General features: G+C 42.7%; 1 protein-coding gene across 4 annotated transcripts in view; it reads left to right on the top strand.

Annotated features, from left to right (window-relative positions):
- The first annotated feature begins 14,243 nt into the window (after positions 1-14,243).
- Positions 14,244-20,159, top strand: part of ABL2 (ABL proto-oncogene 2, non-receptor tyrosine kinase) — a 106,693-nt gene continuing 100,777 nt past the window's right edge. For all 4 annotated transcript variants that reach the window (XM_028121563.2, XM_028121565.2, XM_028121564.2 and 1 more), the window contains exon 1: positions 14,244-14,653. In XM_028121563.2, the coding sequence (XP_027977364.1) occupies positions 14,497-14,653 (157 nt within the window). In that variant the 5' untranslated portion in view covers positions 14,244-14,496. The remainder of the gene's footprint in view (positions 14,654-20,159) is intronic.

A 20,159-nucleotide genomic window follows, 5' to 3' on the forward strand; every position in this document is an offset into this window, starting at 1 on the left:
TGATTAAAAATGGGCAGAGGACTTGAATAGACATTTTTCCAAAGAAGGCATATTGATGGCCAACAAACACATGAAAAGATGCATTAGGGAAATACAAATCAAAACCACCCAATGAGATATCACCTCCCACCTGTCTGAATGGCTAGAATCAAAAAGACAAGAAATGACAAATGTTGGCAAGGATGTGGAGAAAAGGAAACCCTCAGAGCACCTGGCTGGCTCAGTCGGTAGAGCATGTGACTCTTGATCTTGGGGTCATGAGTCCGCGCACCATGTTGGGTGTAGAGATTACTTAAAATAAATAAATAAAATTTTAAAAACTAAATTAATTTTAAAAAATGAAAAGAATAAAAAATATAAATAAATAAACAAGTAAATAGAAGAATTTCGAGATGGTGAGAGCCAAGTTTTTATTTATTATTTTTATTTTTTTTAAAGATTTTATTTATTTGACAGAGAGACACAGCGAGAGAGGGAACACAAGCAGGGGGAGTGGGAGAGGGAGAAGCAGGCTTCCCATGGAGCAGGGAGCCTGATGCGGGGCTCATTCCTACGACCCTGGGATCATGACCTGAGCCGAAGGCAGATGCTTAACGACTGAGCCACCCAGGCGCCCCTATTTTTATTTTTTTAAAGATTTTATTTATTTATTTGACAGAGAGAGATACAGTGAGAGAAGGAACACAAGGGAGAGGGAGAAGCAGGCTTCCCGCTCAGCAGGGAGCCCGATGTGGGGCTCGATCCCAGGACCCTGGGATCATGACCCGAGCCGAAGGCAGATGCTTAATGACTGAGCCACCCAGGCACCCCGAGAGCTGAGTTCTTATTAAACCAGGTTCTAAGTGCAGAGTACTATGTCACTACAGGTCTGATGCCCCTGATGACAGCCCCCGGTGTTTTCATGGTGTTTCTATTTATATAGATGGAAATGTACATCTATATTTATTTACAATTATGAAATGTGATATATAATTTAAAATATATAATGTTCCTTACTTTTATCCATGAAAATATGTGAGATTAGCAACACTCCAAAAGCAGTAGCACCTCTAGTGCCTAGATTTTGGCTTCTGAATACCATCTTCTACTGAGAGGAACCAGAGCTCCTTGAAGAAATGATCTGAAACGGATTTGGAGCAGGAAAATAGCTGACTCTGGGCTGTGCCAGAAGAATGGTGAGATGTGTCCAAAGTGTACAAGGGCTCACTCAAATGCACTCTCATTTCCAAATCTGGGAAATTTGAGTGTCGAAATAAGCAGTTGTTTGAGTCTGGCGGAGAGACTGCTTCTCCCTCTCCTGCTCCGCCTGCTTGTGTTCTCTCTCTCATTGTCTCTCTCTCTGTCAAATAAATTTTAAAAATATTAAAAAAATAACAAAAACTTAAATGCATGCATATATAGGCACAAAGGAAAAAAACTGAAAGGAAAACCACCAAAAATATTTATATCTGAATGGGGAGATTGTAGACAACATTGTCATTCTTCTTTATAATTTTCCACATTTTCCAAATCTCCTAAAATGAAAATGTATTACTCTGACAGATTTCTACTTAACTTTTCAAAAGAAATATGTTTGAGGGGGCACCCGGCTGGCTCAGTCGGTAGGGCATGCGACTCTTGATCTTGGGCTTGTAAGTTTGAGCCCCATGTTGGGTGTAGAGATTACTTTTTTTTTTTAAAGATTTTTATTTATTTATTATTTATTTGAGAGAGAGAGAGAGTGAAAGAGGGAGAGCCCAAGAGGGGGTAGGGTCAGAGGGAGAAGCAGACTGAGCTTAACCAACTGAGCCACCCAGGCGCCCGGGTATAGAGATTACTTAAGAATAAAATCTTTAAGAAAAAAAAGAAATATATTTTAAAATTATTTGTAGAATTGTAGAATATATAGAAAATAGGGATTTCTAATGTTCTATTTTATTTAATAAATATTTAATGAGCATTTTGTGTATACCAGGCACTGTACTAGTTGCTAGCGAATGAGACTGGTGAATGAGACTGACCCTCTTCTTGCCCTCATAGAACTTAGAATCTAGTTAGGAAGACAGATAATAAACAAGTCATTACAATAATGTGGGATGTTTGGTAGGGAATAAGAAGTTGCTATGGAAACACACAGTGGTGTGAAAGTGAGGTAATCTAACCTAGACCAGGGGTTGGGAAGTCCTCCCAAGGGAAGACTGGGCCTAAGAGCTAAGTAGGAATTAGCCAGGCATCCTGGAAAGGGAACTATATTTTAGCAGAGGGAACATTGAGAAATAAATTCAGCTTGCTTCTTTTGCAGAAAGCAGTCTCAAGAGATATGGTTAGGAAGCTGGAGAGGAAGCAAGGAAGCTAAGGAAGGCCTGGCAAGGCATCCGTAAGGAAAACATGTGAAAATGTCTTTGCAGCTCCTTCATCAGCACTTGGAGCTTTTCTCAGTAGCTCAGTGGAAAATACAGCAGTTCCTGAAACCAATAAACTAGTCACTTGCCCACTAAAGGAAAGCACTTATAAAGGAAGGCACTTATATTTACAATAAAGGACTGCGGGATTTTCAGCTCTCTCTCTTTTTTTTTTTAAAGATTTTATTTATTTATTTGAGAGAGAGAGAGAGAGAGAGTGCACATGAGAGGGGGAGGGTCAGAGGGAGAAGCAGACTCCCCGCTGAGCAGGGAGGCCGATGTGGGACTCGATCCTGGGACTCCAGGATCATGACCTGAGCCGAAGGCAGTTGCTTAACCAACTGAGCCACCCAGGCGCCCCTCTTTCTTTTTTTTTAAGTCTTCATTTATTGCTAAAGCTTTCTCTTTAATTGTGAGGAAGGTTATTACTGATCACTTCAAAACATTAACATGCTGGGAAAGGTCCAAATGATGCACAACTTATTTGCTTTACTGAAATTGTTCTCCAATTTACCAATTGTGTATAAGTAATTTGCATTAAATAAACATGGTTGTAGCAGAGCATTTGCATTGATTGTATTGGTTAGGATTATGACAGAAAATCAGCTTAAGCTGGCTGAAACAAAAAATAGATTATAAAGATAAATGCTTGGTTTTCTCCCTGCATGCCAGTTCCCTCTTCTTCTCTACTCCAAATATGGGAAACATGGCTGCCAAAATATTTTGTTCTTTACATCTCATGGTCCAGGTTCTCGAAGAGGGGCTGGCCTCTCAATTTCAATGCCAAAATTTGGGGGGAAGGATTGTAATCAGTCAAGCTTGAGTCAGCTGACCATCCCTAGACCAATCTCCTGTGGCTGTTCTAGGAGCTTCACATATATTAACTCCTCATCCAACTCTTGAAAATAGATGTTATTATTAACTTCATATTATAGGTAAAGAAACAGAGAGAAGTTTTCAGAAAGAGGCATAAACATAGTAGCAAATGCTGAAGTTCGTCCAAACAAGATGGTAGCAGGCCTGGTTATCAACACTACATTCCTTCCTCTGGGAACTCTTCCCCAATACCCTGCCCGGGGAGGCTTTCATATTGTTTTGTGACTTGTGGGTTTTTTTTTTTTTCCCAATATACTTTGGATCTTCCTAAGCCCTTACATATATACCTATTTTATCCTCCTCTAAAAAAAAAAAAAAAAAAAAACAGGGCTTAGCATTACATTAACTATTTACATATTGGTAGAAAGTTAGTCGCTTTCAATTTCCCACTATTAAAAACAATATTGTGGGGGTGCCTGGGTGGCTAGTAGTTAAGCGTCTGCCTTCGGCTCAGGTCATGATCCCAGGGTCCTGGGATCGAGCCCCACATTGGGCTCCCTGCTCCGCGGGAAGCCTGTTTCTCCCTCTCCCACTCCCCCTGCTTGTGTTCGCTCTCTCGCTGTGTCTTTCTCTGTCAAATAAATAAATAAAATCTTAAAAAACCAAACAATATTGTGGGTTTTGGTGGCTCAGTTGGTTAAGCGTCTGCCTTTGGCTGAGGTCATGATCCCAGGATCCTTGCTCAGCGGGGAGCCTGCTTCTCCCTCTGCCTGCCATACCGCCTGCTTGGGCTCTCTCTCTCTTTCTCTCTCTTTGACAAATAAATACATAAAATCTTTAAAAACAAACAAACAGGGGTGCCTGGGTGGCTCAGTCGGTTAAGCATCTGCTTTTGGCTCAGGTCATGATCCCAGCGTCCTGGGATCGAGCCCCACATCGGGCTCCCTGCTTCTCCCTCTCCCACTCCCCCTGCTTGTGTTCTTGCTCTCGCTGTCTCTCTCTGTCAAATAAATAAATAAAATCTTAAAATAAAATAAAATAAAAGCAAACAATACTGTGACCATACTTGAACATGTATCTTTGTGTACATATAAAATTTGTAGGGGGCTCCTGGGTGGCTCAGTTGGTTAAGCGACTGCCTTCGGCTCAGGTCATGATCCTGGAGTCCTGGGATCGAGTCCCACATCGGGCTCCCTGCTCAGGGGGGAGGCTGCTTCTCCCTCTGACCCTCTTCCCTCTCGTGCTCTCTATGTCTCATTCTCTCTCTCTCAAATAAATAAATAAAATCTTTGAAAAAAAAATTTGTAGGAATTTTGGATATATGGATTGATATACTGTGTATATATACTGAGTGTATGTAATAATAGATTCTGCTAAATCGTTCACCAAAGATGTGTTCCAGATTATACATGGACCAGTTTGTCATTCTTCACACTAACCTCAACAACTCTAAACAGATAGCTTCTAAAAACTAGGGTACAGAGGGGTGCCTGGATGGCTCAGTTGGTTAAGCGTCTGCCTTCGGCTCAGGTCATGATCTCAGGGTCTTGGGATCGAGCCCCACATCGGGCTCCCTGCTCAGTGGGGAGTCTGCTTCTCCCTCTCCCTCTGCCCTTCCCCCTGCTTCTGCTCTCTCTCTCTTTCTCTCTCAAATAAATAAAGTCTTAAAGAAACAAACAACTAGGGTACAGATAAGGGTGATTCCTTCTAATCCAGCATGTCAGTTAGGCTTCTTAGAGAGGGTGACTCCTAAGCTGAGTCTTAAAAAAACAAATAGGAGTTAGGCAGCAAAAGAAGTGTAAAATGGATTAAAATCTTAAAGGATGGAGGTTATCGATAATCTGGAGCAACTAAAACTCTTTCACACTATTTGTGGGAGTATAAATTGGTAAAAGCACTTTGGAATATTAGATAGTATCTAGTTCTCACTTAGTCCTAAGTTCTAGGTAAATATCTAACAAAATGCTAATCTATGGTCACCAGAAGACATGTACTAGGATATTAATAACAGCAGTATTTATAATAGCCCCAAATGAAAACTACACAAATGTTCATCAATAGTAGAATGGTTAAATAAGGTATAACATAGCCTCATACAGTGGAATACTATACAGCAATGAAAAAGAACCTACAAGTATATGGGGTGCCTGTCTTGGTCTTGATCTTGGGGTCATGGATTCAAGCTCCACATTAGGCCTAGAGCTTACTTAAAAAATAAATAACCTACAAGTATAAACAAAAATAGAAATGAATCACACATACATTATATTGGGTAAAAGATGTCAGACACAAAAGATTACATATTGGGGCGCCTGGGTGGCTCAGTTGGTTAAGTGACTGCCTTCGGCTCAGGTCATGATCCTGGAGTCCCGGGATCAAGTCCCACATCGGGCTCCCTGCTCAGCAGGGAGTGTGCTTCTCCCTCTGACCCTCTTCCCTCTCGTGCTCTCTATCTCTCATTCTCTCTCTCAAATAAATAAATAAAATCTTGGGGCACCTGGGTGGCTCAGTCATTAAGCGTCTGCCTTTGGTTCAGGTCATGGTCCCAGGGTCCTGGGATGGAGTCCCACATCGGGCTCCCTGCTCAGTGGGAAGCCTGCTTCTCCCTCTCCCACTCCCCCTGCTTGTGTTCCCTCTCTCACTGTGTCTCTCTCTGTAAAATAAATAAATTTAAAAAAATCTTAAAAATAAATAAATAAATAAAATCTTAAAGAAAAAGATTACATAGTGTATGATTCCATCATATAAAGTACAAAAACATGAAAAAATTAACCTATCCTATTAAAGTCAGAAGATTTGTTACCTTTGTGGAGTGGGGAGGGTATGGGTGAAGACTGGGAGAGGACATGAGAGTGCTTCTGGGGTGCTGTTAATGTTATGCTTCTGGATTTGGATGCTGACGACATGGATGTGTTTTGTTTGTGAAATTCATCAAGTAGTAAGCGTGCGTGTGCACTTTCCTGTATAAAGATTATGCTTCAATAAAAAGATGGAAATAAAGGAAGAGATAATTGACTTGCAAGGCAGAGGTAACAGCCTAAGCTCAGGCACAGAGGCTTGATGGGTTCATGCAGGAGTAGCCCATGGTATGGATGGAGAAGGTGGCCTGGGAATAAGAAAGGGGCAGAGGAAATGTATGTGTTAGTGGCAATAAAACTGGCCTTGTTCCCTTCTGATTCTAAGAATCTATGCTTTTATGATTAGCCTAAGGTTACATAGTTAATTATAAAAAAGGATAAGACCCCATGGAAGATTGAAAACATGGCTATAATATTTTGCTAATCTTCCTATTAAGGCCTGGGGTCTCTTTACCCATTCTTTAAGTCTGGGCTGGCTTTGTGACTTACTTTGATTAATGGAATGGGTGGAAATGGTGTTGTGAGAGTCTTGGAGCCTAAGCCTCAAGAGATTTTGCAGCTTATAGTCATGCTGTCTTAGAATCCTGAGACCAACCACCATGCTATGAGGAAGCTCCGTGTTATGGGTTGAGTATTTTTTCCCGAAGTTCGTATGTTGAAGTCTTCACTCCCAGTACCTCACGATGTGAATTCATTTGGAGATAGAGTCTGTAGGGAGGCAGTCAGGTTAAAATCAGGTCATTAGGAAAGGCCCTTATCTGATAGGACTGATGTCCTTAAAAAGGGGGGAGATTTCGATGTAGACAAAGGCAGAAAGAACAGCAAGCATGTGAAGGTGCAGGCAGAAGCGGGGTGCTGCTTCTCCATACCAGAGATTACCAGCAAACCGCCAGAAGCCAGGAGACAGGCAGAGAACAGATTCTTTCTCATAGCCTTCAGAATCAACCCTGCTGACACTGGTGGCATCATCGGAGTTCCAGCCTACCGAACTGTGAGAAAATGAATTTCTAGGGGCGCCTGGGTGGCTCAGACGGTTAAGCGTCTGCCTTCGGCTCAGGTCATGGTCCCAGGGTCCTGGGATCGAGCCCTGCATCAGGCTCCTGCTTGGCGGGGAGCCTGCTTCTCCCTCTCCCACTCCCCCCTGCTTGTGTTCCCTCTCTCGCTGAGTGTCTCTCTCTGTCAAATAAATAAATAAAAAATCTTTAAAAAAAAAAAAAGAAAATGAATTTCTGTTGCATAAGTCACTGGGGCTGTGGTATGTTGTTACCGTAGCCCTAGCAAACCAATACACCTCTTACTCTCTAAGGTTAGATTGTTTATCTCGGTTTGCTAGTGTTGCCATAACAAAGTACCTCAGACTGGGAGAGTTAAACAACAGACATTAATTTTGTCAAAGTTCAGGAGGCTAAAAAGATGAGATTGAGGTTTCGGTAAGGTTGGCTTCTTCCAAGACCTCTCCTTGGTTTGTAGATAGCCATGTTCTCCTCATGTCTTCACGTGGTCTTCCCCTGTGCGGGTTGTGTCCAAACTTCCTCTCCGTATAAGGACATGGGTCATATCAGAATAGGGGCCACCCTAATGACCTCATTTTAACTTAATCACCTCTTTAAAATCCTATCTTCAAATAGAGTCATAAACTTCAACCTTTGAATTTGGGGGAGGGCACAGTTCAGCCCATAAGAAGCCAGATGGAGGAGAACTGAGACACTAACTAACAGTGGCACCAACTGCCAGTATGTGAATGAGGCCAAGGTGAACATTCCAGCCCAGCTGACCCTTCCTCTGAGTGCTGTCACATGAGTGAGCTGAGGTGCCTTTAGCAGAACTGGCCAGCAGTCTATAGAATTGCAAGGAGTAATAAATCACTGTTGTTCTAAGCCCTAGGTTTGGGGATGGTTTGTTATGCAACTGAAATGGCATGTATGTAGGGGGGCCTGGGTGGCTCAGTCGCTTATGCGTCTGCCTTCGGCTCAGGTCATGATCCCAGGGTCCTGGGATCGAGCCCCGCATTGGGCTCCCAGCTCAGCGGGGAGCTGCTTCTCCTTCTCCCTTGTACTGTCTGTTGCCATCTCTCTCTCTCTCTCTCTCTCTCTCTCTCAAATAAATAAATAAATAAAATCTTAAAAAAACAGAAACAATGTGTTTGTGTATTGAGCAGTTGAGGGTCTGCCTTCAGCTCAGGTCATGATCTCAGGGTCCTGGGATCGAGGACCCAATTAAAACAATGTGTATAGTGACACATAGGTTCTTTTTTTTTTTTTAAAGATTTTATTTATTTATTTGAGAGAGAGAGAATGAGAAATAGAGAGCACGAGAGGGAAGAGGGTCAGAGGGAGAAGCAGAGTCCCTGCTGAGCAGGGAGCCCGATGCGGGACTCGATCCCTGGACTCCAGGATCATGACCTGAGCCGAAGGCAGTCGCTTAATCAACTGAGCCACCCAGGTGCCCGTGACACATAGGTTCTAAACCAATTCCACCACACTACAGTTACTGATGGGCTACATGTCAAATGGATTGTTCAGTCAGCTATTCATTGTTACCAGAGAAAAGGAGGGAGTACTTATTTATTAATTTACAATGAATAGATGTTATTACTGCTAGTAACATTTTATATAGCACTTTGCTAATTGAAAGAGTCTCTTTAATAATTTATAAAGTTTTTTAATCAAAGAAATATTTAATCATAGACCCTTGGGGCTAAAAAAAACCCCAAAAACCAAGAGGTCATTTAATCCAACTCCTTATCTTCAAAGAGAATGACTTACTCTCTCCCAGCCAGATAAGAATCCTTCTCCTCTTCATTGTCATCCAAAAAAACTTTTAAAGTGTCGATCTATAAATGGAACTGTATTTGGCACTGTGCAGGCCCTTAAAGATTTAATATAAGAACAATGCAGAGACAAACCACACATAAATCTAAAGTACTGCATGCACAAACAGCTTAAAAGGAATGGATAAAAAAGATGTGATACACACACACACACACACACACACACACACACACACACGGGAATATCATTCGGCCATGAGAAAGAATAAGATCCTGTCATTTGCAACAACATAAATTGCAACCTTGAGGACATTATGCTAAGTGAAATAAGTCAGACAGACAAGGACAAATACTGTGTGTCACTTAAATGTGGAATCTAAAAAAGTCAAAACTTGGGGCACTTACTGGCTCAGTCCTTGATTTAGGGGTCGTGAGTTCGAGCTCCATGTTGGGTATAGAGATTAGTTAAAAATAAAATCTTTAAAAAATAATAAAGTAAAAATAAAAAAGCCAAACCCATAGAAACAGAAACTAGAATGGTGCTTAGCAGCGTTTGGAGTAGGGGGAAATGGAGAGATGTTGGCCAAAGGATACAAACATCCAATTTGGGGATAAGCTCTGGGGATCTAACGCACAGCATGGTGATTATACCTAATAATACTGTACTATATACTTGAAAGTTGCTAAAACAGTAGATCTATTTTTTTAAAGATTTTATTTATTTATTCATGAGAGACAGAGGGAGAGAGAGAGAGACAGAGAAGCAGAGGGAGAAGCAGGCTCCCAAGGAGCAGGGAGCCCGATGTGGGACTTGATCCCAGGACCCTGGGATCATGACCTGAGCCAAAGGCAGACACTTAACCATCTGAGCCACCCAGGCGCCCTAAAAGAGTAGACCTTAAATGTTCTCACCACAAAAACGGTTATTATACGATGTGGTGGAGGTGTTAACTAAAGCTATGGTGGTAATCATTTTGCAAAATATGTGTGTCAAATCACGACGTTGTACAACTTAAACCACATGTTGTATGTCAATTATATCTCAATAAAGCTGGGGAAAAAAGGAAAAAGGCTACATATAAAATGACATTTTTTTCTTCCAATTTATCTACATAAATATTTTTAGCCTGTGTGGATAATATAAACAAAGATAAACATAACTAGACAAGCATATACATGAATACAAGTAGTAAAAGAAAAGATTTGGGGAAACATGACAGTTCTCAAATATTTGAAGGGCGGTTGTGTAGAAGAAAGGTTAGATTTGTTTTGTTTAGCTACTGGGTAGAACTAGGACCAGGGTGAGACAGGTAGAAGTTTCAAGGAGGCATGTGTCAGTTCATTTTTAGAATGAACTTTTTAGCAATTAGAACTCCTTAAGGGCGCCTGGGTGGCTCAGTCGGCTGAGTGTCTGCCTTGGGCTCAGGTCATATCTCATGGTCCTGGGACTGAGCCCAGCAGGCGTCTGGCTCCCTATTCAGCTGGGAGGCTGCTTTTCCCTCCCCCACTTCCCCCCTGCTCATTCTCTCTCTCTCTTTATTTTATTTTTAAAGATTTTATTTATTCATTTGAAATAGAAAGAGAAAGAGCATGAGTGGGGGGCAGGGAGAGGGAGAAGCAGGCTCCCCACTGAGCAGGGAGCTGAACGCCCGCTGGGCTCAGCCCCAGGACCCTAAGATCATGACCTGAGCCCAAGGCAGACACTCAACCGACTGAACCACCCAGGTGTCCCTGTCTCTCTCTCTAAAAACAACAACAACAACAACAACTCCTCAAAATAAATGAGTTCCCTCACTGGAGTTATTGTCGAGGGAATTCCAGATTAGCCTAGGTGACCTCTAAGGTTCTTTCCAACCCTGTGATGCTGAGCCACATGTCAAAATTAAACACATTTACCGGCCTGGAAATGTAGACTGGTAAAAAGAGGGACCAGTGGAGATTGCAACACCCCCCCAGGCCCCTCCAATTACCTTAGAGGAAGGTAATTGAATGTTAAGGCAGAGAATTGTTACCAGCTGTGGTTGTTTTAGGTATGGGCCGGTAGAATCCAGGGAAACCACTAAGTATCTGTAGATGAGTCTGGGATTCTTTTATAAAGGAGGCAGGATTTTTTTTTTTTTAAGATTTTATTTATTTGACAGAGAGAGAGAGAGAGAGAGAGAGAGAGCAGGAACACAAGCAGGGGGAGTGGGAGAGGGAGAAGCAGGCTTCCCGCAGAGCAGGAACCCCGATGCGGGGCTCGATCCCAGGACCCTGGGATCACGACCTGAGCCGAAGGCAGACACCCAACGACTGAGCCACACAGGCACCCCAAAGGAGGCAGGATTTGAGTAGAATTCTGAGTACTGTAAGAGGAGTCACTTGGGAGCCATATTATGGAGAATACGATTATTTCAAAAGTCGTAGCTAAGAAAGAAGATATCATGAAATAGGCTAATTGGATGAAACACACATGCCTGCCATAGGAGGGGTGGGGGTTTGAGGAACAAGAGATGACCCATATTAAGCAATTATAATCCAGGGTGTCCTAGAAAATAATTTTGAAGCAGGTGAAAAATTTGGACATTGTATATAATGAAGGGGAGGGGAAACACAGTCGTCAAAGAGATGAGAGAAAGAAATATTTTTGTTTTAGTGAGTTGCTTGGTCCTAAAGGTGAGGAAGCTAGGAAGAAAAGGCTTATACAGCAGGAGAATCCAGCAAAGATGACCTGAATCTAAATGAACACTGTGTTCATACAGAGGTAGAAGAAGAAGTAGGTATGACAGACAATGTAAAAATGTGGCAATAGCCTAGAAACGCAGACTGATAAAGAAAGGGTTCAGTGAAGCATTGCTCACACGTCCCTTGCTTCTGGAAATAGTGGTATTGCTCCTATCACAGGGAAGGTAAAGATGATAAGCATCTACGTCTTCAATGTGCCTTGTTAATGTTAGTGATGTGTCTGTCTGATCTTTTATGCTAGCAGCTGGCTATCGGTTGGTTGAGGTTGTCCCTGGGCTACTGTGCACCATCCCTGCTACTTTTTCCCACCTGGTTTCTGCCCCTGCCTGGAGCTCACAGCTGCCCTCAGTTCACTTTGAGATGGTACTACTTGGGATTGTTTAAATGTTGTAATTGTTTTAAATGTTGAAATGTAATCCTCAGGTAAGTCTCTATGCCTTCGTTATATTGAGATGAAATAATTTCCCATGCCTAATGAAATAGGTTTCTCCCTAGTCTATCACCATTCCCCATTCTTAAATTTCCCATTTCACTTTGAAAATGAAAGAATGGAAAATACCTACAAGATAATGCATATATCCTAAATCGCCACTTATAGGATATTTGCTTTAGTCTAGATAGGATCTTAAGAATCAGTGGTAGAGGAATCTTCATATGCAAAACAAAGGTATTAGATAATAGTCCACATGTGCATAATCACGTAGGAATGACTAATAAAGTGATATATATATATTTTTAAAGATTTTATTTATTTATTTGAGAGAGAGAATGAGAGAGAGAGAGCACGGGAGGGAAGAGGGTCAGAGGGAGAAGCAGACTCCCTGCTTGGCAGGAGGCCCGATGTGGGACTCGATCCCGGGACTCCAGGATCATGACCTGAGCCGAAGGCAGTTGCTTAACCAACTGAGCCACCCAGGCGCCCAACCAACTTAATTCTAACAACAGCCCTATCAGGTAGGTATTATTGTTATCACCATCACTTCATGGATGAGGACCTGACACACAAAAGGTTAAGTATTTGCCAAGAGCAAATACCCAATAAGTATCAGAGCCCAGTTTTTGAACTCAGTCTGGCTTCAGAGTCCCTGCCCTTAACTACTGTCCTGTACCCATCTACTATGTGCCATGCGTGAATTAGCAGAGAGGCCAGACTGTTATCCCCAAATTAATATTCTCTCAGATAATAAAAACCAAACAACAAACCAAATTCTAGCTGTATGATAACCTTTGTCCCTTGTAAATGATTTTTTTCCCCAGTAGTTGCAAACACTTTGGGAATTAAAAGGAAAAAAATATTTTAAACACAGGAAAACTTTGATCTAAATGGAAAATTCATATTCTATCTAGTGCTAAAGCATAGTGTTTCTGTTCCCTTTCTTGGGGGGGAGACTTTCAGTTATTTCTGGTTACACCCTGGATGGCAATGGAATAATTCCATAACGCTCTGATAGTAGTATCAATGTCAGTGGATGGTTCATCTAAGGTCACCCTGGTTCTATGAAAGATGTGTAAAGGACAGCTGCATCCACCTTTCCCCCCTGAACCTATCTTCCCAGTGGGTGTTTTGTTGCTTCTTTGCAAGGTCTCCCATCCTGTCTGCTTTAATTTTAAGCAAATTTTCAGTGTGGTACCTGTAATAACTGATACTTTTTATCAGGGAAATAGGGAGTGAAAGGAATAGAAAGAGAATAGTTATCAAGTTCCTTGAGAATTAAAAAAAAAACTGGGTCAATATTAAGATGCAAGAATGTGCAATGGGGCAATGCTTAGTGAATGTTTGTACATATGTATGTGTGTGCATGTTTAAAAAAACTGCTGTTTGAGTCACTCTCTTTAGACAATATAATGATGAGTAAGTTCTGACTCAGAAACAGAGTCAAAGAGAAATTTTCTTTTCCCTCTTTGTCATCAAAAGAAGACCTGACCCCGAGCACGGTATATAAAGCACACCAGTGCAAAGATTAGCTTTACTGTCAAGCATTGTAATGGTAACAGAAACACGTGGTTAGACGGTAAAAGAGTTCAAGAGGAATTCATGGTAATATAATATGAGGAATGGGGCCATAACTGCTTCTCCAATGAGACCGCAGAATACAGACAACGGAGGCGAGTGCAGTTTAACATAATGAAATAATTTCAAAAAATTACAATATAATAATAATGTACCTTTTTACTACCTTCATGTAAATTTTGTATAATCTTAGACTCTAGGCCTGCTGCTGACAATGGTATTAGAAGGGATTCTCCTGGGCGTTTCAGGGATCCTCACTTGGATGGCAAGTAGCAAATGACTTGTGCTTTCCTGTCTCAACCGGGCACCTGGGGCGCTCAGCGCAACTGACTGATTTGACAGGTGGAGGTGGGACAGGGCTTTAGACCGTCCAACTCCAAAAGGCGGTAGCTTGTAGCGCCGAAGCTGGGAGGGGTCGGCTAAGACGAAGTCAGACCTGGGAGGCCCAGGTGGCGCGAAGACACACAGGGACCGAAAGACCTGAAGGAGCGGTGGACGTGCCAAGGAGGTGGGCACTGGGGGGACCCACCCGGGGAGGAGGCGGGGGCGGCGCAGGCGGGGTGGGGCCGGGCCGGGGCGGGGCCGCGGGGAAGCCCTCCCTCCGAGTAGCGGAGGTGACTGGTCGGGTGGGGGGCGGGAGACGCTCTGTCCCACGCTCTCCCAGCGCTCGGTGGTTTAAAGATGGCGGCGGCGGCGGCTGCGGCGTTGGGGGCGCGGAGCCGCGGGAGGAGGAGGGAGAACGAGAATCTGTGAGTCGCTGAGAGGCAGCGCGGCGGCTGCTTTGAGGAGTCCGCGGAGCCGCCGGCGGCCCGACCGCTCGGGGCCAGGGCCTGGACTGGGAAGGAGAGGCCGGAGCAGCGCCGGGAACCTGAGGCCGGAGCCAAGGAGGAATGTGACCTGGGGTCGGTGGGGGCGCGGGAGTACGAGAGCGCAGGGATGGGGCAGCAGGTGGGCCGCGTCGGGGAGGCTCCGGGGCTTCAGCAGCCGCAACCTCGCGGGATCCGGGTGAGCAGTGCAGCCAGGCCCTCCGGCCGCAGGCGGGACCTGGCGGGGCGCACCACAGAGGCCGGCTTCAATGTCTTCACCCAGCATGGTGAGTGTGTCTGGGAGCTGGCGTGAGGGCGTGGGGGAGGCCGGGGGTGGGATTGGGGCGGGGTGGGAAGGAGACAGGCAGCTCTAGGGGGTCTAGGGGTGGCGGGGTGCCTGAGAGTGGGGGCGGAATCCGCTGCCATCTGGGCCAGTCACGGGAGGCGAGTCACACCCCTCCCCCCTCCCGTCTCCAGCCTGGCTGGCAGCTCCCGGGGGCGGAGAAGGAAAGAGACGTGGTCTTAGGGACGGTGGATGGACTGTCCTCTACCCTGGGACAGACTGTGTGGCTTGGGGAAGATGGTAGGTAGTATCCCCAGGGGTGGCAAGGATGCTGGGAGGTGTGAGGTCAATCCAGTAGGTGTTAGTGTATCGGTCGTTAGCGAAGGGAACGAGTTGTGCCTCGAGGGATTTGGAAATAGGAACTGAATCTCAGGAGTTAGTGGCATATAAAGCATATACACGTATAACTCAGACTATGAGCAGTGTCAGAATAGTGAGCAGTGACTTGAAATACTCTAATACGGCAAAGATAAGGGTAGTATCTCAGCGCTTTTGAGACTCTCCCCCCCCCCCCGCCCCAAAACTGGAAATGAAAGGTATTGCCAGACTCCTGTGTTCTCTTTTGAGTAGGACGCAGTTCTGAGAAGCTGGCAGGGGTTAGAGGTTGGTGGGCATGGTTAGGACTTTGGACATGAACAAGAGTTTTCTTCCTACAGTGTGCATATGTACATAAATCTTCTGTTTAGTTTGGAACCTATTACTTTGGCCTCATTATCAAGGTATTTTTAGAATGGTTGTCTCCGAGTTCTTTGATCATATCTTATCAGTAAAAGAGCACATACCCCAAGAATTCATTATCTGTTAATTATATATGTACTTGTTCTGCTGTACCAATATGTTATGTAACTTATAAATGCACACAGAAATAGAATTTAAAAGGGATGAGATGAAAAAATAAGTATAATGAGAGTTCTAATATATACTTTTTTTCCTGCAGCCCAGGGGATCCTTTCCGCTTCCTCTGAGCTGTACCCACACCACTTTTGAGACCACTTTTCTAGAGGAAGGAAGAGGAGAGAAGGGGGAAAAACAAAATTGACCTTCATGGGGTTGGGATACCATAAGACCTTAGGCTGAAGAGATAGTTATGACTTATATAGAGGCTGGATAGTTGAGGTTGGATGAGCGGTAGCAAACTGGAGTTTCACTAATAATAAAGGATAAAAGAGGGTGTTTATATTGCACAATGTAGGGAAGAGGAGGAAGAAAAAGAAGTGTGAACTATTTGTTAGAAATGGGAGTTTTGGAGGAAGTAATGATAGATGGTAGTATGCAAAGAAAGGTGAACTCAAGGAACTGGCTGCTAGCTAAGTTGTATCAGAGCTCTGGGTTTGGGCTTTGTGAATATGCTGAGTCGTTTCTAAATGGAGAAGATATAAGTGATTTGGGGCCATTCAGGTGTTACATGTCTACTGTTAAAAGATGTGAGTGAGGTTCTCTTCCAGATATATGAACATTTTATGAAGGCACTGTGTATGAGTTAGTCTTTATTAAAATCACTTTCTAAAACAGTGGAGGAAAGAATGGATGACACGCTTTCAAGGAAGATCATCAAGTAGCCTAGCTTTGTGGGAAGTGTTAGTATGCATTAAACTTGGCCCAATAGGTGACAGTGATTCTCTTCCTCCAGCATCTTACTGAAGATATAAACTTTTCAGAGAAGGAGGAATGTCATGAAGAATGGAATAGGAAGAAATTTTGAAGGGTGGATAGGATTTGGATCTATGCAACAAGGAAAAGAGGGCAGGCTGGGCAGGAGAGACAACTTGAGCATAAACAGTGGGAATTAACATGATTTGTTGGTGGGATAGTGAGGAGACATCTGGCAGGAGTGAAGCAAGTCCTCCAGGAGTAAATCCTAGAGCAAAAATTGCAAGAATCAAGTTCTGGTCCTGGCTCCACCTGGCTGCGTAATTTAGTTACTTGCCATCTTTGGGTTTCTTTATCTGCAAAATATTGGACTGGAGGATCCCTAAGGTAGCCTCTGACTCTAGGATTTTATGATTCTGATTGAAGTGGCCACAAGAAAGCTTTGGGTATGTTTGATTGGGCCTGGGTGATGGAAAATGTGGCAGAGGAGCTTATATCAGTTTACATGATTGGCTGATTCATAGGATATATCAACAAACCCAGGTGTGAATTTTCCAAGACTGGCCTTAAGTGGAGGCAAAGGAAATAGTAGGGGTAAGTTTGAGGGATAGTTGATTCAATAAACAAGATTTTTGAGTACCTATTATGTAACTGGGTTCCGGGAATGTTGCTGTGAACATAACAAGAGTCCCTGTCCTTGTAGAACTTAAAGGGCTTCATGATTCAGTATAGAGGATGAAAGAAGAGAGATCACTTTGGAATATTTATTAAGGGCATGAACTCTGGGGCCGTTCTGCCTGGATTTGAAACCTGGCTCAGCTACTTATTTGTGTGACCCTGGGCAAGTTATTTAACCTTTTTATGCCTTGGACTCCATTGGTAAAATAGGGATAAGAGCACCAATAATAATAATACCTAGATTAAATTAGTTAATATACATAAGGCACTTACTGCCTGACACATAGTAAGAGCTAATATGTGTTAGCTGCTGCTCTTACTACCACTACTCGTAAAAATAGGGGTGAGTCAAAGACTATGAGGTTTTGAAATTGGCTGAGATAATGATTATTCTGTCAACAAGTTTGGAAGTTAGAAGCTGATTGAGAGGATGGGACTAGGGTAAGTTTGTTGAGTATGTAACAAACAAGTATGAAAAGACTGTCATTAGCAAATAATAGAGGAAACAAAGGTGAAGTGAGTACTCTTGCTAGACAGATGAATGCTTATAAGCTTTTTCTTTTTTTAAAAATTTTTGTGACTTAATTTTTTTTTTTTTTTAAGATTTTATTTGAGAGAGCGAGAAAGAGCGCTTGCAGGAGCACAAGCAGGATGAGGGGCAAAGGGAGAAGCGGACTCCCAGCTGAGCAGAGAACCCGTTGTGGGGCTCTATCCTGGGACTCCAGGATCATGACCTGAGCCGAAGGCAGATGCTTAACTGGCTGAGCTGCCCAGGTGCCCTGCAGTGTTTATCAACTTTTCTATAGATAGAGTTTCTCAGCCTTGGCAGTATTGACATTTTGGGGTGGATGGTTCCTTGTTGGCGGGGGGACTATCCTGTGCTTTGTAGGATGTTTAGCAGCATCCTGGCATCTACTCACTAGATGCCAGTAGCACCCCTTTCTGGTAACCCTCGCCTCCAGTTGTGACAACCAGAAATGTTTCCAGACATTGCCTCCACCCCAGGGGACATTTAGCAAATTGCGCCTAGTTGAGAACTGCTTAGAAAAACGTGGTAGGGGGTGCCTGGGTGGCTCAGTCGGGTAAGTGTCTGCCTTCGGCTCAAGTCATGATCCCAGGGTGCTGGGAGTTTGGCTCCTTGCTCTGCCCTCTGCCCCTGCTCCTGTGATTTCTCTCTTGCTCACACTCCCTCAAATAAATAAAAATCTTTAAAAAAAAAAAAAAAAAACCATGGCAGATTCTGAATTGAATGAATAAATGAATCAGATTCAAAAGCTCCTGAACCTATCATTTGACATTTACATAAAAAATCTGAATCCTGGAAGTAGTGTACAAATAGCTGTCTTGAGTTTCAGTATTGAGGTATTAGCACATAATTTCATATATGAAATTATTAGGTCTGGCAGGCTTTTGAGCTTACATGTAGCTTTAAATGTAGATCAAATATTGTTTGTTGTAATCAGTAAAAATGTACAGACGTTTTAGAAATGGCTTATCAGAGCCCATGATTTTTCTTCTGTAGAAAGAAATGGTATTTATTTTTTTTAAACTTTTATTTATTCATGAGAGACAGAGAGAGGCAGAGGGAGATTTTTTTATTGTTAATATATGGGTACATTGTAATAATTTGCCTTGTCAAAAGTGATTTTTATGGAAATAATTTAGAAGGAATAAAAATAATAGGGCTGGCTTTGGTACGAAAGGGGTGAGGGTTGTATGACTTCTGAACTCAACTATTGAACCTTTTGGTGAATTGATGTTTTGTGACTATTAATCTAGGGTTGGATACTTAATTGTTTTTTAATATCTAACAGACCTTGCAACAGTTGAGTGATTTCACTTCAACTTCTCTCATTTGCTGAAAATACTATAAAAATTAACCTTAAATGGTGAAATTTTGAATAATTTCCCTTAAACTCATCATTTTAAGTGGACTGATTTACTTCATGTTTTAATCTTTGCGGAATGAAAGATGTAGGCACCCCAGGTTGAAAATGATACTGTAGAAAAGAATAAGAAGACTGTTGCAAGACAATTTTAATTATGGTTATGGTGGCCTAGTACAGTGGTCACTAATTCTTTTCTTTTTCTTTTTTCTTTTTTTAATTTAAGTAATCTCTACGCCCAACGTGGGGCTTGAAGTCAGGACCCTAAGATCAAGACTTGCCTGCTCTTCTGACTGAGCCAGCCAGGCACCCCAATGTGGTCACGGATTCTTTTTTTTTTTTTTTAAGATATTTATTTATTTATTTATTTACTTAAGTGAGAAAGCACAAGTGGGGGTGAGAGTCAGAGGGAGAAGCAGACTCCCCACTGAGCAGGGAGCCTGATGCAGGGCTCGATCCCAGGACTGTGGGATCATGACCCAAGCCGAAGGCAGATGCTTAATAGACTGAGCCACCCAGGTGCTCCATGGTCACTGATTCTTATGAGAAGCTAAACTTTTAAAAAGAAATAAGCTGTTACATTTTTATTAACCTCCAAATCTGCAGAAGTTACAGATACATAACTGTGTCTAAACTTACAGCAAAGTGACAAAATGATACAGATTCTTTTCTCACAGCCCAATTGACAGTAAGGTCCCAGGTAAATAATGAAGTCTGAAGATCCTTCTTAAAGGTCATTAGCATACTTAAAAAGAAAGCAAAGCCAAACAAAAGCATCTTTCCCCCTGCAACCCTCTTTCACTGTTTTTTTTCTCCTGTTCATTCTTTATCAAAATTGGGAATGATGATAATAATTATATTTGTGTATGTATTTTTAGAGTTTGTGAAGACATTTTATGTCCTTTATCTCATTTGATCTTTAAAACTACTCTGAAATAGGTAGGTATTGATCTTCGTGTTTTATAGATGATGAGTTAAAGGAATTAAATGACTTCCTAAGGTCACATAGCTGTTAAATTATGGACCTGAAACTCATGCCTTTGCCTCCAAATTTTGCTCTAGTGTAGAGATTTAGAGAACATGGCTTTTAGAAGTAGAATTGGATTCAAATCTTGTCTTTTTTTTTTTTTAAAGATTTTATTTATTTGAGAGGGAGAGAATGAGAGATAGCACGAGAGGGAAGAGGGTCAGAGGGAGAAGCAGACTCCCCGCTGAGCAGGGAGCCCGATGCGGGACTCGATCCCGGGACTCCAGGATCATGACCTGAGCCAAAGGCAGTCGCTTAACCAACTGAGC

Source organism: Eumetopias jubatus, unplaced genomic scaffold (genome assembly GCF_037043125.1).
Source record: "Eumetopias jubatus isolate StellerSeaLion01/CBP00866 unplaced genomic scaffold, mEumJub1_p1.0 scaffold_12, whole genome shotgun sequence".
Taxonomy (NCBI): domain Eukaryota; kingdom Metazoa; phylum Chordata; class Mammalia; order Carnivora; family Otariidae; genus Eumetopias; species Eumetopias jubatus.